The sequence below is a fragment of the Cloeon dipterum genome, chromosome 3 (genome assembly GCF_949628265.1).
Source record: "Cloeon dipterum chromosome 3, ieCloDipt1.1, whole genome shotgun sequence".
Taxonomy (NCBI): domain Eukaryota; kingdom Metazoa; phylum Arthropoda; class Insecta; order Ephemeroptera; family Baetidae; genus Cloeon; species Cloeon dipterum.
This window is the reverse complement of record NC_088788.1, coordinates 35566054-35586083: the sequence shown is the minus strand read 5'-3', so window position 1 is coordinate 35586083 and position 20030 is coordinate 35566054. Positions and strand designations below refer to the sequence as shown.

Genomic DNA, 20030 nt, shown 5'->3' with positions numbered 1-20030 from the left:
CAAAATAAAATGTGTTTTTGTATTGAATCAGCATGAGAATAAAAAAGTACATCCCTCTCCTGGTCCTCGTCGGAGATAAGTAAATAATGCGCCAGACGAAAAAGTTAAAAGCAATTCATAATACCTTTATTGTTGAACCTGTCAGAATTGCAAAAAAACACATTAGATTTCGACAGTATATATAACTGCCCACATGTGGCTCAAAAGATGACGAGGCGTCTTTCGGCAAACATATCAACAATTAACGCCCTTGACGCACCAACCCACTCTCCGCTGGTTCACTTTGAAAAGATATAAGGCGGGAGTTTCAGTGTTTAGTCTGCCGCGCCGCAGAGCAGAAGGAATAACACTGACACACGATGGAAGGAACTGACGATGGCGAAATATTCAAATCTTTGATGCCGTGTGATCCCAGCAAAATTCCGAATGTGACACTGACTGACTACCTTTTCGGGTTTCTTAAAAAACGTCTGCACGCCGTCGCAGAAAACCCCTGGTTGGTGAGTGAAAAATTAAAAACGCAAAATTAACGGATTTTTCCAAATTGAAAATAATTTTAGATTGACGTCTGCACGGGAAAGAGAGTGTTGTTCGGGGAAGTGGAGGAGCTGGCAAGAAAAGTGGCGAGTGGCTTGGCTCGCCGCGGATTCGCAAAAGGCGACATTCTTTACTTTGTTTCTTATGAAATTGTGAACATCGGAATTCTGCAATTAGCCGTTTGGCTTTTGGGAGGAGCGACTCGGGGTAGTTTCCAAATTGAGGAACCAGGTGAAACCTTGGTTTAGAGTTTATCAAAAATACTCATAAAAGTTTGATTGCAGAGGAATTTAGACGTCAAATAGATCAGGTTCAGTGCAAATTTCTGGCTGTCGATTCTGAAACCGTGCAGTCAATTAAAAAAGCGATTGCTCTTGCTGATTACGAGTGCACGCTTATCAATGTCGGGGACTCGCAAGTTGAAGACACTTTGGAATTTTCAGACTTGGCAAATGATGACGGAACAGGTAATATAATCTTTATTTTCTTTTGGCGGGGTCATACATCAGACATGTGATTAAACGTTTCATTAATATACCCTCCATTGCAATGCACGCGCAAAACCGTGGAGCATAAATCATATTTTTTAAACAGTAAAATAATTCAGAAAAATCATAAAACTTCTTGAGGCATAGAAATTCTTTCAAAGCACTCACGAATTGCTCATTATCGATCGCAGCTCAAGCCGCAACGAAATTGGCAAAGTAATTTACAAAATATTTAGAATATTTTTACAGAACCGAATGAAACGATTCTCAAAATGTGTTTTCAGCATTTCCTGCCGCAACAGATATAGATCCGGAGAATGATGTTTTGTTCATCTGCAACACAAGTGGAAGCACTGGCACGCCTAAAGGAGTGATGCACACGCACAAAAATATCGTTAGCTTGATGGCAAGTTTTGAGTGAGAAAAAAGAAACTGAAATATGCATACTCCTTAACAAAATAAAAATATTTTTAGAGCGCTGTTTGCCAATTACGGATATGATGAGAGTTTACTCCTCACAGCCAGCAACTTCGCGATTTCCATTTTTTGGGTATCCTGCGTGTACCTCGCGACTGGCAATACCGTCTACTGCATCGGCAGGTACAAGAAGGAAGAGTACCTTGACCACGTACTCAAATACAAGGTTCCACTGGACTCAGCAAGAAAACAGACGAATAACTTTTTCTACAAAATTAATGTTGCAGCCAAAGAAAATGTCGCTGTATCCATACATCTCCAGTTGGCTAGCGCGTTCCTCTGAACTGCAAAAGCACGATCTCAGCTTCATAAAGGATATTACGCTTGGTGGGTCGGTCATGGATCCGACAACGATGCGCCTTCTGCAGAAGGGCTTCCCCAATGCCGAAATCAACATGGTATTTCTACTTTTACGCCAATAGCCGGCTTCACAGCGAATTAAATTTTAGACATACGCATCTACAGAGACCATCGCAGTCTCCATTCATTTTAAAAGGTCCGATCTTCCGCAGTTTGGATTTTCTCCTGATGGTATAGAGCAATAAAATTTTGGTCGATTTTTTATAGCACTCGTGATTTAATGATTTTAGGCGAAGAAATGGTGTCCTCGGGAATTTTATGTCCACTGATGCAGGCAAAGGTAAGTCTATTTTGCTTTAGTTGTTGTTACTTCTCTAGCTCACGATCGCATTTCAGATACTTGATTTGGAGACAGGGAAACTGCTTGGGCGCAACAAGCTCGGCAAACTCTGCATCAAAGGGATGCACGTCATGAAAGGTTACTTGATCGAAAAAGACAAAGAGGTATATGGTTCCAGAAAATTAAATGATTAAAATGACTAAAAAGTGATTTATTTGTTTACAGCCAAACAGATCGTGCTTTGACGAAGAAGGCTGGTTTGACACTGGGGACGTAGCATTTTTCGATTCAACTGGCCAACTGTTTGTGAGAGAAAGAGTTTCCTCCATGTTCAAATACTACATGCATTTCGTTAGTATCTATAAAAATAAATGAAATTAGCACTTCTGATATTTTTCCGCCAAATAAGGTGAACCCTACTGAAATCGAAGCTATTCTGCAAGAGCACCCCGCCGTCCAAATGGCCTGCGTGATCGGCGTGCCAAACAAGGAAACCACAAACCTCGCAAAAGCTATTGTTGTTTTAAAGGAAGGAAACACCACCTCTGAAGAGGAACTGCTCAAGCTTGTGGCGGACAAGCTGCCTTTTTACAAACATCTCTACGGCGGACTGCAGTTTGTCGATTCGCTGCCCGAAAATAAAGGGAGAAAACTAGATAGAATAGCTATAACGAAACTGTACTCCTAGACATGCCGCATATTTTTTTTATCAACAGTCAAACTTGAAGGATAATAATTTGAAACGGGCATGAATTAAGAATTGAATTTTCGCTAAACACGCTCAAAATATTATATTTTCCGTCAGCTTGTAGATTTGCAGAGCAGAAATGTTTTAAACGCCTACGTTCCTCGCTGAAGTATGTTTTATATCTTAGTTCCTCAGGAAGAGACTAGACAACTATAGTAGATATTTGAGAGAACGTTATGATTTTATTTTTGAAATAATGATTTACTAAATTGTTAATGGATTTTAATAAATAACATAAATATGCTACTGGCTAAATCCCGTTGACTTTAGACTGGACTAATACGTAAGTTGTTCGAACAGAAGGTACTTTATTTAATTTTCTGTTAAAAATTTTCTACACGTTTCCCAAAAGTGGACAAATTATTTCTTAAATGGTTCATGAAAATCAAAATATGCAAGCAGCAAACAGGAAAAACGGACACCTCATTACAATTTGAGACGCAGGCCATGCAAATTTCGGGATGTTGAAAATTTTGCTAAGAAAAGGAACTTTATTCAAATGGCCCTTCCAGTCCCATCCTGCTTGGCGGCACTGCCTACGGGCCTCGGCGACAAAGCGCGGCCCGGCATCGGTCGGGCCTATAGGAGCGTTTTTCGCCAAATGTTATCCTCCACCTACAGCCAATCTTATTCGCAACTGAAGCAGGGCAGTGAACAAATTTATCAGTTTTAGTTTTTTTATCTTTTTTTTTTGTTAAGTCAATATTTATACGGGCGACTTATCAAAATTTTGACTTAACAAGAATAAAAGATCTAAAAACTAGAAAAAACTAAAACTAATAAATGTTATATATGTCCTCGTTTTCGATAATTCTAACATAAAGGCCAACGAAGAATCCTTACACGTGTTGCGTAAAACATATTATATATAAATGTGAAATTAATATCAACGAGAGTTTGGAACTGTGGCAACGAAAAACCAAAAGATACTCCGAGTAAAGGAGGAGCCCATATTTGGCTCAAATATGCTGACGTAAAAAACGGCCGTCGGCAGTGCGGTTTTAGCTCACTCACTGACCCTAAACGACAGGAGATAAAGAAAATTTTAGTTGGCCATACGCCGCACCGCACAGAGGATCAGAGACAACCTAATCTCCATGGAAGGCGAAATTTTCAAGTCCTCCTTGCCGTGCGATCCCAGCAAAATTCCTAATGTGACTTTGACTGACTACATTTTCAAGTCTCTTAGGAAACATTTTTCCGCCGTTGCCGATAAACCCTGGCTGGTGAGTTAACATGAAAATTGCGCACCTTTTTTGTTGCAATAAAATTGTAGTTAGATGTCTGTTCGGGTAAAAAAGTCTTGTTCGGTGAAGTGGAGAAACTGGCAAGAAAAGTGGCGAGTGGCTTGGCTCGACGCGGATTCGCAAAAGGCGACATTCTTTACTTCGTCTCCTACGACATAGTGGACATTGCTATTCTTCAACTCGCTGTTTGGCTCTTGGGAGGAGCAACTCGGGGCAGTTTTCAGGTTGAAGAACCAGGTAAATAGTTTCCAATTGGTTTTCAGTTTAAATTAAAACTAATTTTTAATTGTTTTCAGAGGAGTTTAGACGGCAAATGAACGAGATTCATTGTAAATTCGTGGCAGTTGATGATGAAACTGTGCAATTGATTAAAAAAGCAATCAGTCTGGCTGATATGGACTGCACAATTATAATTGTTGGCGATTCCGATATTGAAGGGACTTTGAAATATTCAGCACTGACCAATGATGACGGAACAGGTATACTCAACTCTGTGTGGTCAAGATAGCGTATCTTTTCGGTCTAATTTTAGGAGATTATAAAAACAAAATTACCACACTGGAAACTATACGTCAGGATATGTTGGCCTTGCCCTGCATTTTTTGTCAACTCTGAACACTGTAGTTAAACTTTAATTTGCAGCATTTCCTGAGGCGGTGGAAATCGATCCGAAAAATGACGTTCTTCTTATTTACAACACAAGTGGAAGCACTGGCACGCCAAAAGGAGTGGTGCACACGCATGAAACAGTTGTTTGCGTTATGGCAAGCTTTGAGTGAGACATATAGACTAAAATAGGAAGGCGGACTGGAAAAATATAATATTTTCATTAGAGGAATGCTAGCTGACTCAAACGATGAGAGCATATTGATCACCGCCAGCAATTTCGCCATTTCAAATACGTGGACCACTTCTGTACACCTCGCGACTGGCAACACTATGTACTGCATCAGCAAATACAGGAAGGAAGAATTTCTCGACCACATGCTCAAGTTCAAGGTTGAATTAGGCACGCGACAAACAGAGATGAAATTATAAAATTGCAGCCACGGAAAACGTTCCTGTACCCTTACATATCCGGATGGCTGGCGCGTTCTCCTGAATTGCAGAAGCACGATTTTAGCTTCTTAAAGGAAATAATGCTTGGTGGGTCGGTCATGGATCCGACAACGATGCGCCTCTTGCAACAGGCATTTCCGCATTCAGTCATTAGAATGGTGCTTTTCAGATAGAATAGCATTATTGATCACTTTTCTAATCTCGCCATATTTAGACCTATGCTTCTACAGAGACAATGGGAGTTTCAGTTACCGTCAACAGTCCTAAAATTCCACTGCAATTCCCTATGTTCGGGCATTCCCCTGATGGAAAGTGTTAAAATATAAATTTTTAATGTTTCTCAAATGGTTCAACTTATTTTCAGGCGAGGAAATGGTATCATCTGGAATTCTTTTTCCTCTTTCACAAGCAAAAGTGAATATTTTTCTTTTATCCAATATATTGATTAATAATATAAATTTCTACTATAGATAGTTGACTTGGAGACAAATAAATTACTAAGTCGCAACATGCTTGGCAAACTGCTTGTTAGGGGGATGCACATGATGAAAGGCTATTTGGTTGAAAAAGGAAAAGAGGTACTTTGATAGTGTAATAATATATAAGGTTAATTGATACATTCTCTTTGTCAAATAAAAGCTCAACAGATCGTGCTTTGACGAGGAAGGCTGGTTTGACACTGGGGACGTCGCATTTTTCGATTCGACCGGCCAACTCTTTGTGAGAGAAAGAGTTTCCTTCATGTTCAAATACTACATGCACTTTGTTAGTATTTCTAAAAATAAAAGAAATTAGCACTTCTAATATTTTTCCACCATAGGTGAACCCTACTGAAATCGAAGCTATTCTGCAAGAGCATCCCGCCGTCCAAATGGCCTGCGTGATCGGCGTGCCAAACAAGGAAACCACAAACCTCGCAAAAGCTATTGTTGTTTTAAAGGAAGGAAACACCACCTCTGAAGAGGAACTGCTCAAGCTTGTGGCGGACAAGCTGCCTTTTTACAAACATCTCTACGGCGGACTGCAGTTTGCCGATTCGCTGCCCGAAAGTAAAGGGAGAAAAGTGGACAGAGTTGCCATATTGAAAATGTATTCTTGAGGCGCTCGAGTCTCCCTAATGATTCATGCTTTTTACGTATTTGATTTCACACTTTGTGCTACAAATTAAATACATATTTAATTGATATAGAGGGCGGAGCGATAATTATTTTGGCGTATAATTAGATATTTTTTGTGTTAATAAATAAATACAACTTTATATCGTGACAAATAAAGCAAATGAGAATATAAAAAATTCATTTTCCTGAATTTAAAATGAAAGTGTTTCTACAATGCAAGAATGCTCATACATATTTCACTCCTATACTCGTGGAGAGGTATTGTTAAACTATCAGCCATCACATATTTGGCTAGCATATGACGCAGTGTCTCTCTGCAAACAAAACAAAACGGCCTTGACTATATATTATGAGGTTTCAACTCACTCAATAACCGACTGCAACAAGGAGATAAGCAAACATTTTAGTCTACAGTCAGCGGCCCCGCAGAACGGTTATAATTGTCAATTTAAATACGATGGAAGGAACTGAAGATGGCGAAATATTCAAGTCCATCTTGCCGTGCGATCCCAGCAAAATTCCAAATGTGCCTCTGACTGACTATATTTTCAAGTTTTTAAGAAAAAACTTGCAGGTGGTTGCAGAAAATCCATGGTTGGTGAGTGCACTGGAATTTTTTATTAAAAAAATATTTATGTATTTTAGTTGACTAATTTTACTCCAGTTTGATGTTTGCTCGGGCAAGAAAGTGTTGTTCAAGGAAGTTGAGGAACTGGCAAGGAAAGTGGCGAGTGGTTTGGCTCGCCGCGGATTTTCCAAAGGCGACATTCTGTATTTTGTCTCTTATGATATTGTGGATATTGGAATTCTGCAATTAGCTGTTTGGCTTTTGGGAGGAGCGACTCGAGGCAGCTTTCAGATTGAAGAACCAGGTAAATAATTAAGCAGATTTTAAATAAATTATGGTAAATAATATTTTTTTTAGAGGAGTTTCAACGGCAAATGAATGAAGTTCAATGCAAATTCGTGGCTGTCGATTGTGAAACTGTGCAATCTATAAAAAGAGCAATCAGTTTGGCTGATATGGACTGCACAATCATAAATGTTGGAGATGCTGACGTTGATGGAGCGCTGAAATTTTCAGAATTGAGCAACGACGATGGAACAGGTATAATATTTTTTGCTGATTTTGAGGTTCGAATAAAAAAATCGCACTAGCCATGAGATTTGAGACTATTTTGAAGTCAAAATTTTAGTAATTCTATCCTACTTGCAGCATTTCCTGAGAATGTGGAAATTGATCCTAAGAACGACGTTTTACTCATCTGCAACACGAGTGGAAGCACTGGCACGCCAAAAGGAGTGATGCACACCCATGAAACAGTTGTTAGCATAATGGCATGCTTTGAGTATGAAAGGAAACTAGGAAAATAACAAAGAAAATTTAAAATTTTCCCCTAAACAATTAGAGGAATGCTTGCTGAATCATACGATGAGAGCATATTGATAACGGCCAGCAATTTCGCTATATCAAACGCATGGACGTCGTCTGTGTATCTCGCAACTGGCAACACCATGTACTGCATAGGTAGATACAAAAAAGAAGAATTTCTCGACCACGTCCTCAAGTTCAAGGTGGAATTTTCGTAAACTCTAAAACCTCAGAGTTTTCCCCATGAAATATATTTCCAGCCACGCAAATTGTTCCTATACCCTTACATATCAAGTTGGTTGGCACGTTCTACCGAATTGCAAAAGCACGACTTGAGCTTCATAAAAGACATTTCACTTGGCGGTTCAGTTGTGGATCCAACAACGATGCGTCTTTTGCAAAAGGCATTCCCCAAAGCTTACATCAATTTGGTATTTTTAATGCTATCCGAAAAATTGAAAACCATACTAGTTAAGTAATTGAATAGGCCTACGCTTCGACGGAGACTATGGGAGTTTCGATCACTTTAAACAGCGCAAGGTTTCAACTTCCACTCCTCGGCACTTCTCCTGATGGTAAGGTAAAATTTTTTACCAGACACTTTTCAATTACCAAGTTTATTTTCAGGCGAAGAAATGGTCGCATCTGGAGTTTTGTTTCCGCTGGTGCAGGCAAAGGTTAATTTCGTTTTAACGTTTCAAAACCATGTTTAGTTTTATTCCGTGTCAGGTTATAGACTTGGAGACACAAAAATTGCTCGGAAGGAACAAGCTTGGAAAACTTTACGTCAAGGCAACCCACATAATGAAAGGTTACTTGGTGCATAAAGGAAGAGAGGTGCTGAGCATTAGTGTTTAACTGTGAATGAGGTAATAAATTAAAATCAGCCAAACAGATCGTGCTTTGACGAAGAAGGCTGGTTTGACACTGGGGACGTTGCATTTTTCGATTCGAACGGCCAACTATTTGTGAGAGAAAGAGTTTCCTTCATGTTCAAATACTACATGCACTTCGTTAGTATTTATAAAAATAAAAGAAATTAGCAGTTCTGATATTTTTCCACCAAAGGTGAACCCTTCCGAGATCGAGGCTATTCTGCAAGAGCACCCTGCCGTCCAAATGGCCTGCGTGATCGGCGTACCGAACAAGGAAACCACAAACCTCGCAAAAGCTATTGTTGTTTTAAAGGAAGGAAAAACCGCCTCTGAAGAGGAACTGATCAAGCTTGTAGCGGACAAGCTGCCTTTTTACAAACATCTCTACGGCGGACTGCAGTTTGTCGATTCGCTGCCCGAAAATAAAGGGAGAAAAGTAGACAGAGTGGCTATAATGAAAATATATGCCTGAGTATTTGAAATTTTAATTTTATTGTTTTTTGTACTAAAATAAGATATATTTGCAATTGTGCATATGTCTTGACACTTTGAAATATTAAAAAATGCTTAAATTTGATTAAGAACGTGTTTCCATAGTTGGAAGCAGAGTTCTATTTCTGTGTCAATTTACAAGGTTTAAAAATAAATATATTTTATTATTTGATTAATGCAATATGATGTTTTTCTTCTTTATTACGTGTATTCGCCATGGATCGACGAACCGCGATCCGTCAGCTGGACTCTGCTCCCGCCGCCGATCGACCACCGGGTTTCAGGGGCACTCTGTCATGCAGCGGACGCAGAGTGAGGTACCACGCCACTGTTGTGAGACAACTGTGTGAGCAACGTCCGCGGCGCACGCGGCTATCGGCTTCAATATAGTGAGCCAAGCCGAGCAACCAAGAGCGACCACCGATGGGCACGCCAGAAAAGGACCGGAAAAGGCGACAGATGAAATGAATATAAATCTAGCTCCCAAACTAAATTGATCAAACAGATACGAGGATGCTATTAGATTTGCCATTTTTATTTACTTTGAGGCAACTCCTGAACTACATACAAAATCATAGGCAAACAATTCCGCTTTAGCCGTGAGAATATTTTGGTGAAAATCCTTTTTCATGATACGTGAGAGTGAGAAAATTGAAAGTCGGAGACGTATTTCTAACCACGCAACTAGAACAGATATTCCACTTTTATCTTATCATTGCTTTACTCAATTATTCTCAGGCGCATGCAGAAACGTGTTGTTTAACCTTTTTCTTGTTTGCTGAAGCTGCATATTAATTTATTATTAATTATGTATATTCAGTGCGATATTCGACGCACAGCTAACAGGATGCAAGTAAATCGAAGCAAATTTCCAAACGTGACACTCACGGACTGCATTTTCCAACACCTGAGGAATCATTTAGACGCCGTTGCAGAAAAGCCTTGGCTCGTGAGAAAATATAAAAATATATATATCACGCATTTCTCTTATTTTTTTTTAATAAATTTTTAGATCGACGTGTGCACGGGCAAAAAAGTGTTATTCGGTGAAGTGGAAGAGCTGGCAAGAAACGTGGCGAGTGGTTTGGCCCGCCGTGGATTTGCCAAAGGCGAAATTCTCTACTTTGTTACCTACGACATAGTGGACATGGCAATTCTTCAACTGGCTGTTTGGCTCCTGGGAGGAGCAACTCGGGGCAGTTTCCAGACCGAGGAGCCAGGTAAAAATATACATTAGAAAAAATAAAGCATGAGGAAATAAACATTCCTTGCAGAAAAGTTCCGACGCGAAATGAATGAGGTGCATTGCAAGTTTGTCGCAGTCGATACCGAAACAGTGCTCGCTGTCAAAAAAGCAATACGTCTCTGTGATACGGAATGCACAATTATTGATGTCGGTGACGCAAACATTGAAGGCACTTTGAGATTTTCTGACTTGACCAAAGACGACGGATTAGGTGATTTGAATATTTATTTACGCAACAAAGAGTGGCACCACATTTGTCAAACTTTGCAAATATTTAATTGATCCGTCCCCGCAATCAATGGTTGGATGCATACTCAATGTTGATTGCAGCATTTCCGGAAAATATAGAAATCGATCTTGAAAATGACATATTGCTAATTAGCAACACAAGTGGAACCACCGGCGAGCCAAAAGGAGTGATGCACACTCACAAATCCATCGTTTCCCTGATGTCTTGTTGTGAGTACGTATAAGAAACTGCCACATCTAAAAATAGCTAATTGAGTGAACTTTGTAATTGTATCACTAGTGAATTATCTGCCGAGAACGGACACGACGAGAGCATCCTGATTACAGCAAATAGCTTCGCTATTTCCAATGCTTGGACGACCTCTGTTTATCTCGCCACTGGCAATACTGTTTACTGCATCGGAAGATACAGGAAGGAAGAATTTCTCGACCACGTATTCAAGTTCAGAGTTAAAAATAGTTTAAGGCGCAAAATGACTGCATTATTGACACAATTATTTTCGCAGCCTAGGAAACTGTTTCTGTACCCCTACATATCTGGCTGGTTGGCGCGCTCCCCAGAGCTGCAGAAGCACGACTTAAGCTTTATAAAAGGAATGACGATAGCAGGTTCGGTCATCGACCCGACAACTATTCGACTCTTGCAAACGGGGTTTCCAAATTCTGTCATTAACATGGTAACCTTGATTTAATTTCGCAAGAATTCCAACCAAAAAACAAAAAAACTATAATTTAGGCTTATGGTCAAACAGAATGCCTGAAAATTTCACTCACATTTAACAGTGGAAGTTGTCAAAGGTCCCTGATTGGTTACTCCCCTGATGGTAGGTGCAATGAAATTTTACTCAATTTCTCTTTTTGACGATCGCGAAATTGCAGGGGAAGAAATGGTGACATCTGGAACTCTGTTCCCGCTGATTCAAGCAAAGGTGACTTTTGTCCACAGGATGTTTAAACTTAAATTAAATGTTTATAACACGTTACAGATTGTAGACATTGAGACGAAAAAATTGCTCGGCTGCAACAAGCTCGGCAAACTGTACATCAAAGGATTGCACTTAATGACAGGATACTTGGTGGAAAAAGGGAAAATGGTGTATCATTTGATTTTCAAAATTATAAAAGAATAAGTGTTCACTGTAGAATAATCTGAAAATTACTATTTGTATTAAAAATTAATGAATAATTATTTCAAATATCAGCCGAATAGATCGTGCTTTGATAAAGAAGGGTGGTTTGACACTGGAGACGTAGCGTTTTTCGATTCAATTGGCCAACTGTTTGTGAGAGAACGCGTTTCCTTCATATTCAAATACTACATGCACTTTGTAAGGATTTAAAAAATTAGCATAATATTGCAGTTCTTAATTCTTTTCGTACAAGGTGAGCCCCTCCGAAATCGAAGCTATTTTGCAACAGCACCCTGCCGTCCAAATGGCCTGCGTGATCGGAGTCCCGAACAGGGAAACTACAAATCTTGCAAAAGCCCTTGTGGTTCTAAAAGACAGAGAAACCACTACTGAAGAGGAACTGCTCAAGCTTGTGGCGGACAAGCTGCCATCTTACAAACATCTCTACGGCGGACTGCAGTTTGTCGATTCGCTGCCCGAAAATAAGGGGAGAAAATTAGACAGAGTGGCTATAGCGAAAATGTATGTTTAAACCTTGCATTTATTTTTGTTATTTTCCAGAAATGATAGATTTTTAAGAGTTTACGTATACTATTTGCTGTCCATAAAATGAATAAAAGGCAGACAACCCTTAGAACCTGTGATTGATTTTTTTTATAAACTTTGCTCATTCCGGCACTGACCACGGCTAAAATGTGTTGGATTTGCGTGGCGTGAAAGACTGGAATGATCGATGCCACCCGCAATGAAGGACTGCTCTGCGGCACAGTTTCCTCCGATCTGCAAGGCGTCTGTGATAACATTCCGAGAATATTTAATAATTGACCGGTAGAGATAAAATTGATCGAGGAGGACCAAATATTTCTTAAGGCCATAAATATCAATTTCATGACATGTCTGATTTTTTGCCTGTGTATATGGTATGTAAACTAGGTTAGGATAACACTTGACGTATTTTAATAAGGTAAAATAAAAGATCAAAACAAACCAAACAAAATTTGCATGAGTGTGTTTATTTGTACTATAGTCTGGGCTCACTTCGACTTTGTCCTCCAGGGCAGTATTTGCTTGTCTACCGAAATGAGATATATGATGCCATTTTTATCTTATCGTGTAACGAAAATTGAGACTGACAACAAGATGTTGAAATTTAATTCATTGTGCTCTACGAGGCCCCAAAGAGAAGATGGTTAATCAAAGCAAGAATGGGGACACTACCGACGGTGGCGAAATATTCAAATCGTTCATAGCGTGTGATCCAAGCAAATTTCCTAAAACATCCTTTCCGGAATACATTTTCCAATTGCTAGGAAAACAACTGCACGCTGTCGCGGAAAAACCCTGGCTGGTGAGTTCGCATAAAAAGTCGCAAAGAATAGAGATGCAAGGTCCATGTTTTAGGTTGACGTCTGCACGGACAAAAAAGTGTTGTTTGGGGAAGTGGAGCAACTGGCGAGGAAAGTGGCGAGTGGGTTGGCTCGTCGCGGATTCACAAAGGGCGACATTCTGTACTTTGTCTGCTATGACATTGTCAGCATTGGAGTTCTTCAGTTGGCTGTCTGGCTTTTGGGAGGAGTGACTCGGGGATGTTGTCAAATTGAACAGCCTGGTATTGAATTTCAAAGCAGAATCAGAGCGAAATTGAAAGCTTTTTTTAATTTCAGAGGAGTACAGGCGCCAAATGAATGACATCCACTGTAAATTTGTCGCAGTGGACGCCGACACAGTGCAAGCCATCAGAAAGGCAATCAGCCTAACTGATATGGACTGCACAATAATAAATGTTGGTGATTCCGATATCGAAGAAACAACCAAGTTTTCCGACTTGGCTGGAGATGATGGAACAGGTATATCAAATAAGATTAATCTCACGCATCCTGAAACGATTTTGATAAAATGGATTAATATGTATTTTAGTTTTCATGGCGTTAAGCAAACTCATTGAATCCTTCTAGCATTTCCCGACTCTGTCAAGATCGATCCAAATGACATCCTGCTTATTTGCAACACAAGTGGAAGTACTGGCGCTCAAAAAGGAGTGATTCATTCTCACGAAACCTTTGTTAATCTAATTGCAAGTTTAGAGTGAGTCTATAGACTGGATTTGAGCAAACGCCGATTTTCAACATTAATCGTTGAAAATAATATTTTAGACCGTTGCTTCTTGCCGAAGGACCTGACGTGAGCAAAATGACGACGGCCTCAAATTATGTCATTTCATATTTGTGGACAACGGCACTTCATCTTGGAACTGGCAACACTGTCCACTGCGTCAGCAAATACAAAAAGGAGGAGTTGATCCCTCAACTCCTCAAGTACAAGGTTAAAATTTTAACTGGGGTGCATTTAAAAAAAATTAACAAATTAATAATTAATGCATTCTTGCAGCCGCAACAAGTGTTCTTGTATCCATACATCACCAATGGGTTTGCGCGCTCTACCGAGTTGGATAAACACGATTTCAGCTTTTTAAAAGCCATTTCTCTCGGTGGGTCAATTGTGGATCCAACAACGGTGCACCTCCTGCAAAGAAAATTCCCGCATACCAGAGTCAATGTGGTAAAACAAATAATATGGCTTATTTCACAGTCTCGTAGGTAAAGGTTGTGTGGCGTAATTTAATTTTTAGACTTTTGCTTCGACTGAATGTATGGGGATTTCCATGACTGTAAACAGCGCAACGAACCAATTGTCTTTGTTCGGCACCACTCCCGATGGTAAAAATGAGTTTTCTCGTCTGGCAAATTAATTTTATTATTAATTTTATAGGGGAGGAAATCGTGTCATGCGGGGTACTATTTCCACTCGTAGAGGCAAAGGTAAAATTGTTCGTGAAGAAGGCATATTATTCTATTTTTTTTTTAAATTCTTAGATTGTCGACGTGGAGACAAATAAATTGCTTGGGCGCAACAAACTTGGCAGGCTTTTCATCAGAGGAAGGAACATAATGAAGGGATATCTGGTTGAAAAAGGCAAAGAGGTACCAATGGAAATAACAAAATGGACATAATTGATAATTACTTGAAAAATAAGCCAAACAGATCGAGCATTGATGAGGAAGGCTGGTTTGACACAGGAGACTTGGTGTTCATGGATTCAAAAGGCCAGCTCTTCGTGCGAGAGCGGGTGTCCTTCATGTTCAAATACTACATGCACTATGTTATTATTATTTTTTCCAAATATTTTATTTAAATGAAAATTTAATATTTCTCTGTGACAGGTAAACCCTACCGAAATTGAAGCTGTATTGCAAAAGCACCCAGCCGTCCAAATGGCCTGCGTGATCGGCGTCCCGGACAAAGAAACCACGAATCTGGCGAAAGCGCTAGTGGTTTTGAAAGACGGGGAAACCGCCTGCACTGAAGAGGAACTGCTCCAATGGGTGGCAAATAAGCTGACTCTTTACAAACATCTGCACGGAGGATTGCACTTTGTCGATTCTCTGCCCGAGAACAAAGGAGGCAAATTGGACAGAGCTGCGGCCAAGAAGAAATATTCCCAAACGTATTGAAAATTCGAACTCAATAAATAAATATTCTAATTTTGTTCTTTCCTAATCTAACTTTACGTGTGTTTTAGTTTCGTTCTTCAAATTTCGGATTAAACTTTCCATTTTTCACTCTTAGCCCTGTTTAGAATGTATGTTGTAGAATAAAACAAGACAAGTAATAAATAAAATAGTGGCAGTAAATCTCAAGCACATCATGCACACATTGGGCTTATACTCGCTACAGCCGCTCGATCGCTTTGGGTAACGAAAATTCGCTATTAATTTTTTAAACAGTTTTTTACAAGTTATTTTAGTTTCCGGTTACAGTCAAGTTTACCAACTGGAAAGCAGCAAGAGAATCAAATACATTACTCGATTTGACACACTTACTTGTATTATTATGAACCTCCGACCAAACCTGTCTCTGACCTTTGGCGCACTCTCCGTCTCTCCGCGTCTCCGCTCCGTTCGTCAAAGTCACTATAAGAATTGAGGTATTGACCGCTAGGAGGCAGCTGTTACCGGCTGCTCCGTGTTTTCCCGCGAGCTTTGCCCCCACCCGCCAGATGCCGACTCGACAGCCGGGTTTGTAAACAAAGACGTAAAACCCGCGGCGCCAAGACTGCTGTCAAAGAGCGGAGCAACTTGTACGCGAGTGGTCGAGGACGAGCGAGCGAGCGCCTATCCTCCTCATTTAGCCCGTACGCGCACTGTCCGGTTTGTTGGTGCCTTGGGAAGGTTGATGCGTGGCTGATCGGGAATTTCGGTGTGTTTGCCGTGATGGCTTCGGAGCTGCTGATGCCGTCGCCCACCCACGAGACGTTTCCGCGCGGCAGCGCCCTGCTGATGGACGGCTACCGTCCCAGGTACAACAAGTCGCTGGATTCGCTGGACACGGTGGAGCCGACGCCGGCCGCGCCTGCCAAGTTCTACCAGACGGGCCCCGTGGCGGCCCGCAAGAGCGAGGACAACATCCTGGGCCTGACGTCGCCCGGCCTCGTCACCCAGTACCTGAGCGTCGAGCCCGTCAAGCAGAGGGCCAGGGTGCTCGAGCAGGCCGAGTCGGCGCCCGCCGTGCGCCTCGAGTGCGCCCCCGCCGCACAGCAGCACCACCAGGGCCCTTCCAGGCTGCTCTGCGACCGCGTCGACCCTGAGGACAGCATCAGGGACATGGTCTCCGAGAATGACTTCTATAGGTATATCTATCTACGTGTTATATCCTTCCAAATTTTTCTCACTCGCAAATTGACAAAGGGTTGGATTACATTTGTAATCACCGCAACTCCGCGGCCAAGTTATTTTCAAAGTTTGCAAATTTTGAAATTATTTCCTCAACAAATCGAAATTAGATAGGCCTTTTGTTGACAGTTGAGTTTCGCCTAAATGTCCCCTGTCACATGAAGTATTAATAATGTTTTCTGTTGAATCGGTATTGACAGAAAAATTGCAAATTTTCCACTCAAGCCATTCAGTTTTTCTCCAAATTTAAAGATCAAACCAGTGTGTTTATTCTTTAATTGTCTTTGAAAAATATAAAATGCTCGAAAAATTACCCGGATCTTTCACTGCTCATTTTTTGCAAAACAAATTTAATGATATTTCGTGTCTCACTGCGGCGAGAGATTGCCCTCGTTTACGCATTTTCTTACCATTTTTTATGATCTATTGATCAACAAGCAAGAATAAACACAGTATGAACATAATATGATGATTTGCAAAAATTTCTATAGAATATTGAGTATAAATTTTAATTTGCTCATCAGCCAAAACATGATTTTAAAATAATAAAGTGTTTCGCTGTTGTTTGAGCGTTTTTCCAAAAGATGATTATAAAATACGTAATATCAAACCGAAAAATTACACTTTATATAACTAATAATCTCTGCTAATAAACATTGCGATTTTTTCTAATTTTGTCTTTTGGTTGAAATTTTTAATATAAAAGCCGTTTAAATAAGTTGCATCCGTTTAGGGGACAAACGAAGCTCTTCTTCTTTTAAATACTAGGCGTCTGCTAAGCAGTTTGTAACTTGCTTTCTCGAAGGTGCGATGTGTTGGTTTTTTCTTTGAAAGTTTGAGTGTAAGGTGGTTAGGAAATCGCTGACAGTGAGCGTTTCCGTTCGCTTGTGTCTGTCTGCCAAATGTATTTTTACAAGAAGAGAGTTTATATTTTGCCGCATGGTAAGTTAGTCACACAAACTGACATTGAACTTCTTTTGGAATGACAAAAGTGTATTATTTAACATTTTTCTCCTGAAATTCCCGATGAAGTTTTTCACAGACAACTTCCTCGTAATTTTATCGAAAATTACTTTGAAATACTTGCACTGACTAGGAAAAATGCATTTTTAAGCAACACAATCCAAAAACGTTTTGTTGAAGCTAATCAAGTAAAAATAAAAATAGATGTACATATACAGTATAATCGTTAGCAGCTCAGCACAACAGTTAGTTACCTTAAAAATAGTTTTTCTTTTGTGATGACACTGTTTTTAAATTCATGAAATAATGATACAACATTACGAATTATCATTTAGAAGCTTGAACTATATTTTACAGGGGAAAACTAACCATCACAATTATTTTTATCTGTAACGACACGCGCCGTATTTTTTTCCGCGACACATTTAGATTCCTAATCTCTTTCTTCATTATATGAGCTAGATAATAAATTTAAAATAATATGTATATACCACTTGAAATGTGCGAAAAACACCAATTTTGTGCCAATTGAGAATCGAAAAGTGACATAATCCGCGTGTGTGAATGTGAATTGTTGTCGCGTGCCTCCCGTCGATTCGCCTTACAATTAGTTGGCGGCTGGTGCGAACTTGCTTTCACGCCGAATCGACGGCCGACGGCGAGAGGCACACGAAAGACAATACGTGTTGATTGTGTTGCGAGCCGGCGGGGCCGAGTTACGCCGCGCGTTCACGCTGGAATTAGTGGCATTCTATTAAGAAGTGGAATCGCTGGCACTCGAGGCATTGAGCAAGGGTGCGCGCTCATTCGACTCGCGGCGCGACGTGTGGCCAAAGACAATGCGATATTGGCTCACGTTTCTCTCTCTCTTGGCTGCGAGTCGTATACTCGGCGTCACACGCGCTACGCACGGAATAACGCGCCTCCGAAGGGTCCACAACCCCTGACCGAGAAAGCCATGCCGGCCGAGGGAACAAATTCAGACCATCTGCCGGATATGCTCAGCAGCAGTGATTTTCAGAAGTATTTTATTCTATTTTATTTTGTTTTTTGTTAAGAGGCGTTTGCACAAACCTAAATATTTCTTATACTTGTTTATTCGTAATTTACCGCAATCAATTTCTCAAATTTCAATACTTCAGCACATTTTTTATATTTATACGAAAGTCGATAATTGTGTTTTTAATAGAGCTATAAATGACGTTATAATTTTCAGTTATTTATAATTGTTTAGCCTCACAATATGTGTCATAGCCAAAATGAAAAAAGGATGTGAGAAAAGGGCGGCACTTCAGGAAAACAAGTCGGTCAATTGATGAGCAAAGAATGCCTCATTTACCGCATTTACACGCATGCAGAGTAAGATTGTGGCTTGCCGCTGTATTTAAACAAGTGGTTTCATTGTTTTTTTAATCGTGATGACTTCTTGAGATTTATATAGTCGTGACAGTGAAAAGCAGTTGGGTGGAATGAATGCGAGCCAAAAATGATCTAGGTTTCTAAAAAATTGTAACTATTTGTGAATGGCCCGAAGAAATATACCGGATTGTTTGCATTTTTTGACTTGGAATTGCCAGGAGCTAATACTTTGCATTTCTTGCATCGCAGTGTTAATCTAATTATTTTGTTAGCTGTCAACTGAGATTAAAAGGTGTGAAAATCTGATCTGCCTCTTATCTCGCTAGCAAATAAACAACACGCAACCTCGTCCTTTTCAACTAATTATTGCTCTGGATTTGTCCGCAGATTTGTTCTGTTCAAGCGGCACTACGACAAGTACCTGCGTCTTTCGCAGAAATACGAGGAGGCCCGCAACATCGCGTACTACCTGGAGGAGAAATACCACGAGATAAAGGTACGCCCGCCCGCAGCTATCAAGCGTCATTTTTTGTTATGTTCTCTCTCTCATTCTCTCTCTCTCTTCTCTCGCTTTGTGGCGCGCGCGTTTTTTTGTACGCATCACGCACTGGAATGGAGCGGCTGCGCTTGGGGCCGTTTTCGTTTTCTTGGGCAGAGATTCTCTCGACACCAAGGACGTTTGCAAGGTCATTCCCCTCACCTGTGAGGCTTGTTCCGTCGCCGTCGATAGACCAAAACACGCTGATAAGATAGATTTCGTAGTGGCTGCTGATTGATGGGGATTTTGTTGAAAGTAGTGCGGTCGGAGGCAATGAGGAAATCGCCACTTGATTTGCAACATTGTATGTCAATGAGCAATAAGTGCACTTTGCTGTTGAAACTCGAGGATTAAGTGCGCAGGATAAGTGATAAACTCACCGCAGTGGATTTTAGAAAGCATATTTGTAAAATACACTTGAAGTGGTGTTGTTTTTACGGCGGAGGAAAAATTATGTGGAAGGATCTAAATCAAGTGACACCCCCCTTGGCAAGTGGTCTTCAGATTTTGATGAAATTCGGTGGAGATGTTGCCCTAGGGGACCTAAGTTGAACCCTAAAATATTAGGTGAAAATTCCAAAAATTGCCCATTTTACAGGGGTTCAAAATTTGAGATTTTTGAAAAAGGTGATGTTTTCGGCGATTTGGAACTTTGACTCTGTTTGTGGTAAACACAAAAATTTGGTATCCAAAATAATCTACGTTTAATGCCAAACAATATCCCCACGACGACCAACTTCGTAGGTCAAAGGTCAAGGTCAC

The 20030-nt window shown here is 40.4% G+C and overlaps 6 protein-coding genes across 9 annotated transcripts in view; all 6 read left to right on the top strand.

Moving 5' to 3' along the window:
* Positions 1–301: 301 nt before the first annotated feature.
* Positions 302–3145, top strand: LOC135941573 (uncharacterized). The gene is made up of 11 exons (XM_065487200.1): positions 302–500; positions 561–768; positions 822–1004; positions 1310–1442; positions 1500–1668; positions 1730–1900; positions 1952–2033; positions 2093–2142; positions 2199–2306; positions 2368–2493; positions 2552–3145. The coding sequence occupies exons 1-11, from the start codon at positions 360–362 to the stop codon at positions 2828–2830; spliced, it is 1650 nt and encodes a 549-aa protein (XP_065343272.1). The 5' UTR covers positions 302–359; the 3' UTR covers positions 2831–3145.
* A 789-nt stretch (positions 3146–3934) lies between these two features.
* LOC135940436 (uncharacterized) lies at positions 3935–6490 on the top strand. Its single transcript, XM_065485308.1, has 11 exons — positions 3935–4116; positions 4167–4374; positions 4434–4616; positions 4780–4912; positions 4971–5136; positions 5184–5354; positions 5411–5505; positions 5562–5610; positions 5667–5774; positions 5836–5961; positions 6017–6490. The coding sequence occupies exons 1-11, from the start codon at positions 3988–3990 to the stop codon at positions 6293–6295; spliced, it is 1647 nt and encodes a 548-aa protein (XP_065341380.1). The 5' UTR covers positions 3935–3987; the 3' UTR covers positions 6296–6490.
* Positions 6491–6719: 229 nt separating this feature from the next.
* Positions 6720–9234, top strand: LOC135940435 (luciferin 4-monooxygenase-like). Its single transcript, XM_065485307.1, has 11 exons — positions 6720–6912; positions 6979–7186; positions 7240–7422; positions 7531–7663; positions 7724–7889; positions 7947–8117; positions 8174–8261; positions 8314–8363; positions 8416–8523; positions 8574–8699; positions 8755–9234. Exons 1-11 carry the CDS (start codon positions 6772–6774, stop codon positions 9031–9033), a joined length of 1653 nt encoding a protein of 550 aa, XP_065341379.1. The 5' UTR covers positions 6720–6771; the 3' UTR covers positions 9034–9234.
* Positions 9235–9885: 651 nt separating this feature from the next.
* Positions 9886–12225, top strand: LOC135941406 (uncharacterized). Its single transcript, XM_065486914.1, has 11 exons — positions 9886–10002; positions 10066–10273; positions 10328–10510; positions 10630–10762; positions 10829–10997; positions 11055–11225; positions 11285–11372; positions 11428–11477; positions 11535–11642; positions 11751–11876; positions 11932–12225. The coding sequence occupies exons 1-11, from the start codon at positions 9901–9903 to the stop codon at positions 12208–12210; spliced, it is 1617 nt and encodes a 538-aa protein (XP_065342986.1). The 5' UTR covers positions 9886–9900; the 3' UTR covers positions 12211–12225.
* Positions 12226–12832: 607 nt separating this feature from the next.
* Positions 12833–15304, top strand: LOC135940708 (uncharacterized). The gene is made up of 11 exons (XM_065485709.1): positions 12833–13026; positions 13080–13287; positions 13343–13525; positions 13634–13763; positions 13832–14000; positions 14067–14237; positions 14308–14395; positions 14448–14497; positions 14552–14659; positions 14713–14838; positions 14900–15304. Exons 1-11 carry the CDS (start codon positions 12865–12867, stop codon positions 15188–15190), a joined length of 1686 nt encoding a protein of 561 aa, XP_065341781.1. The 5' UTR covers positions 12833–12864; the 3' UTR covers positions 15191–15304.
* Positions 15305–15801: 497 nt separating this feature from the next.
* The window catches only part of LOC135941405 (uncharacterized), a 31161-nt gene continuing 26932 nt past the window's right edge, over positions 15802–20030 (top strand). The window contains exons 1-2 of one of the 4 annotated variants that reach the window (XM_065486913.1): positions 15802–16365; positions 19118–19226. In XM_065486913.1, the coding sequence (XP_065342985.1) occupies positions 15950–16365; positions 19118–19226 (525 nt within the window). In that variant the 5' untranslated portion in view covers positions 15802–15949. The remainder of the gene's footprint in view (positions 16366–19117; positions 19227–20030) is intronic. The other 3 variants (XM_065486912.1, XM_065486909.1, XM_065486911.1) reach the window with 3 other exon arrangements.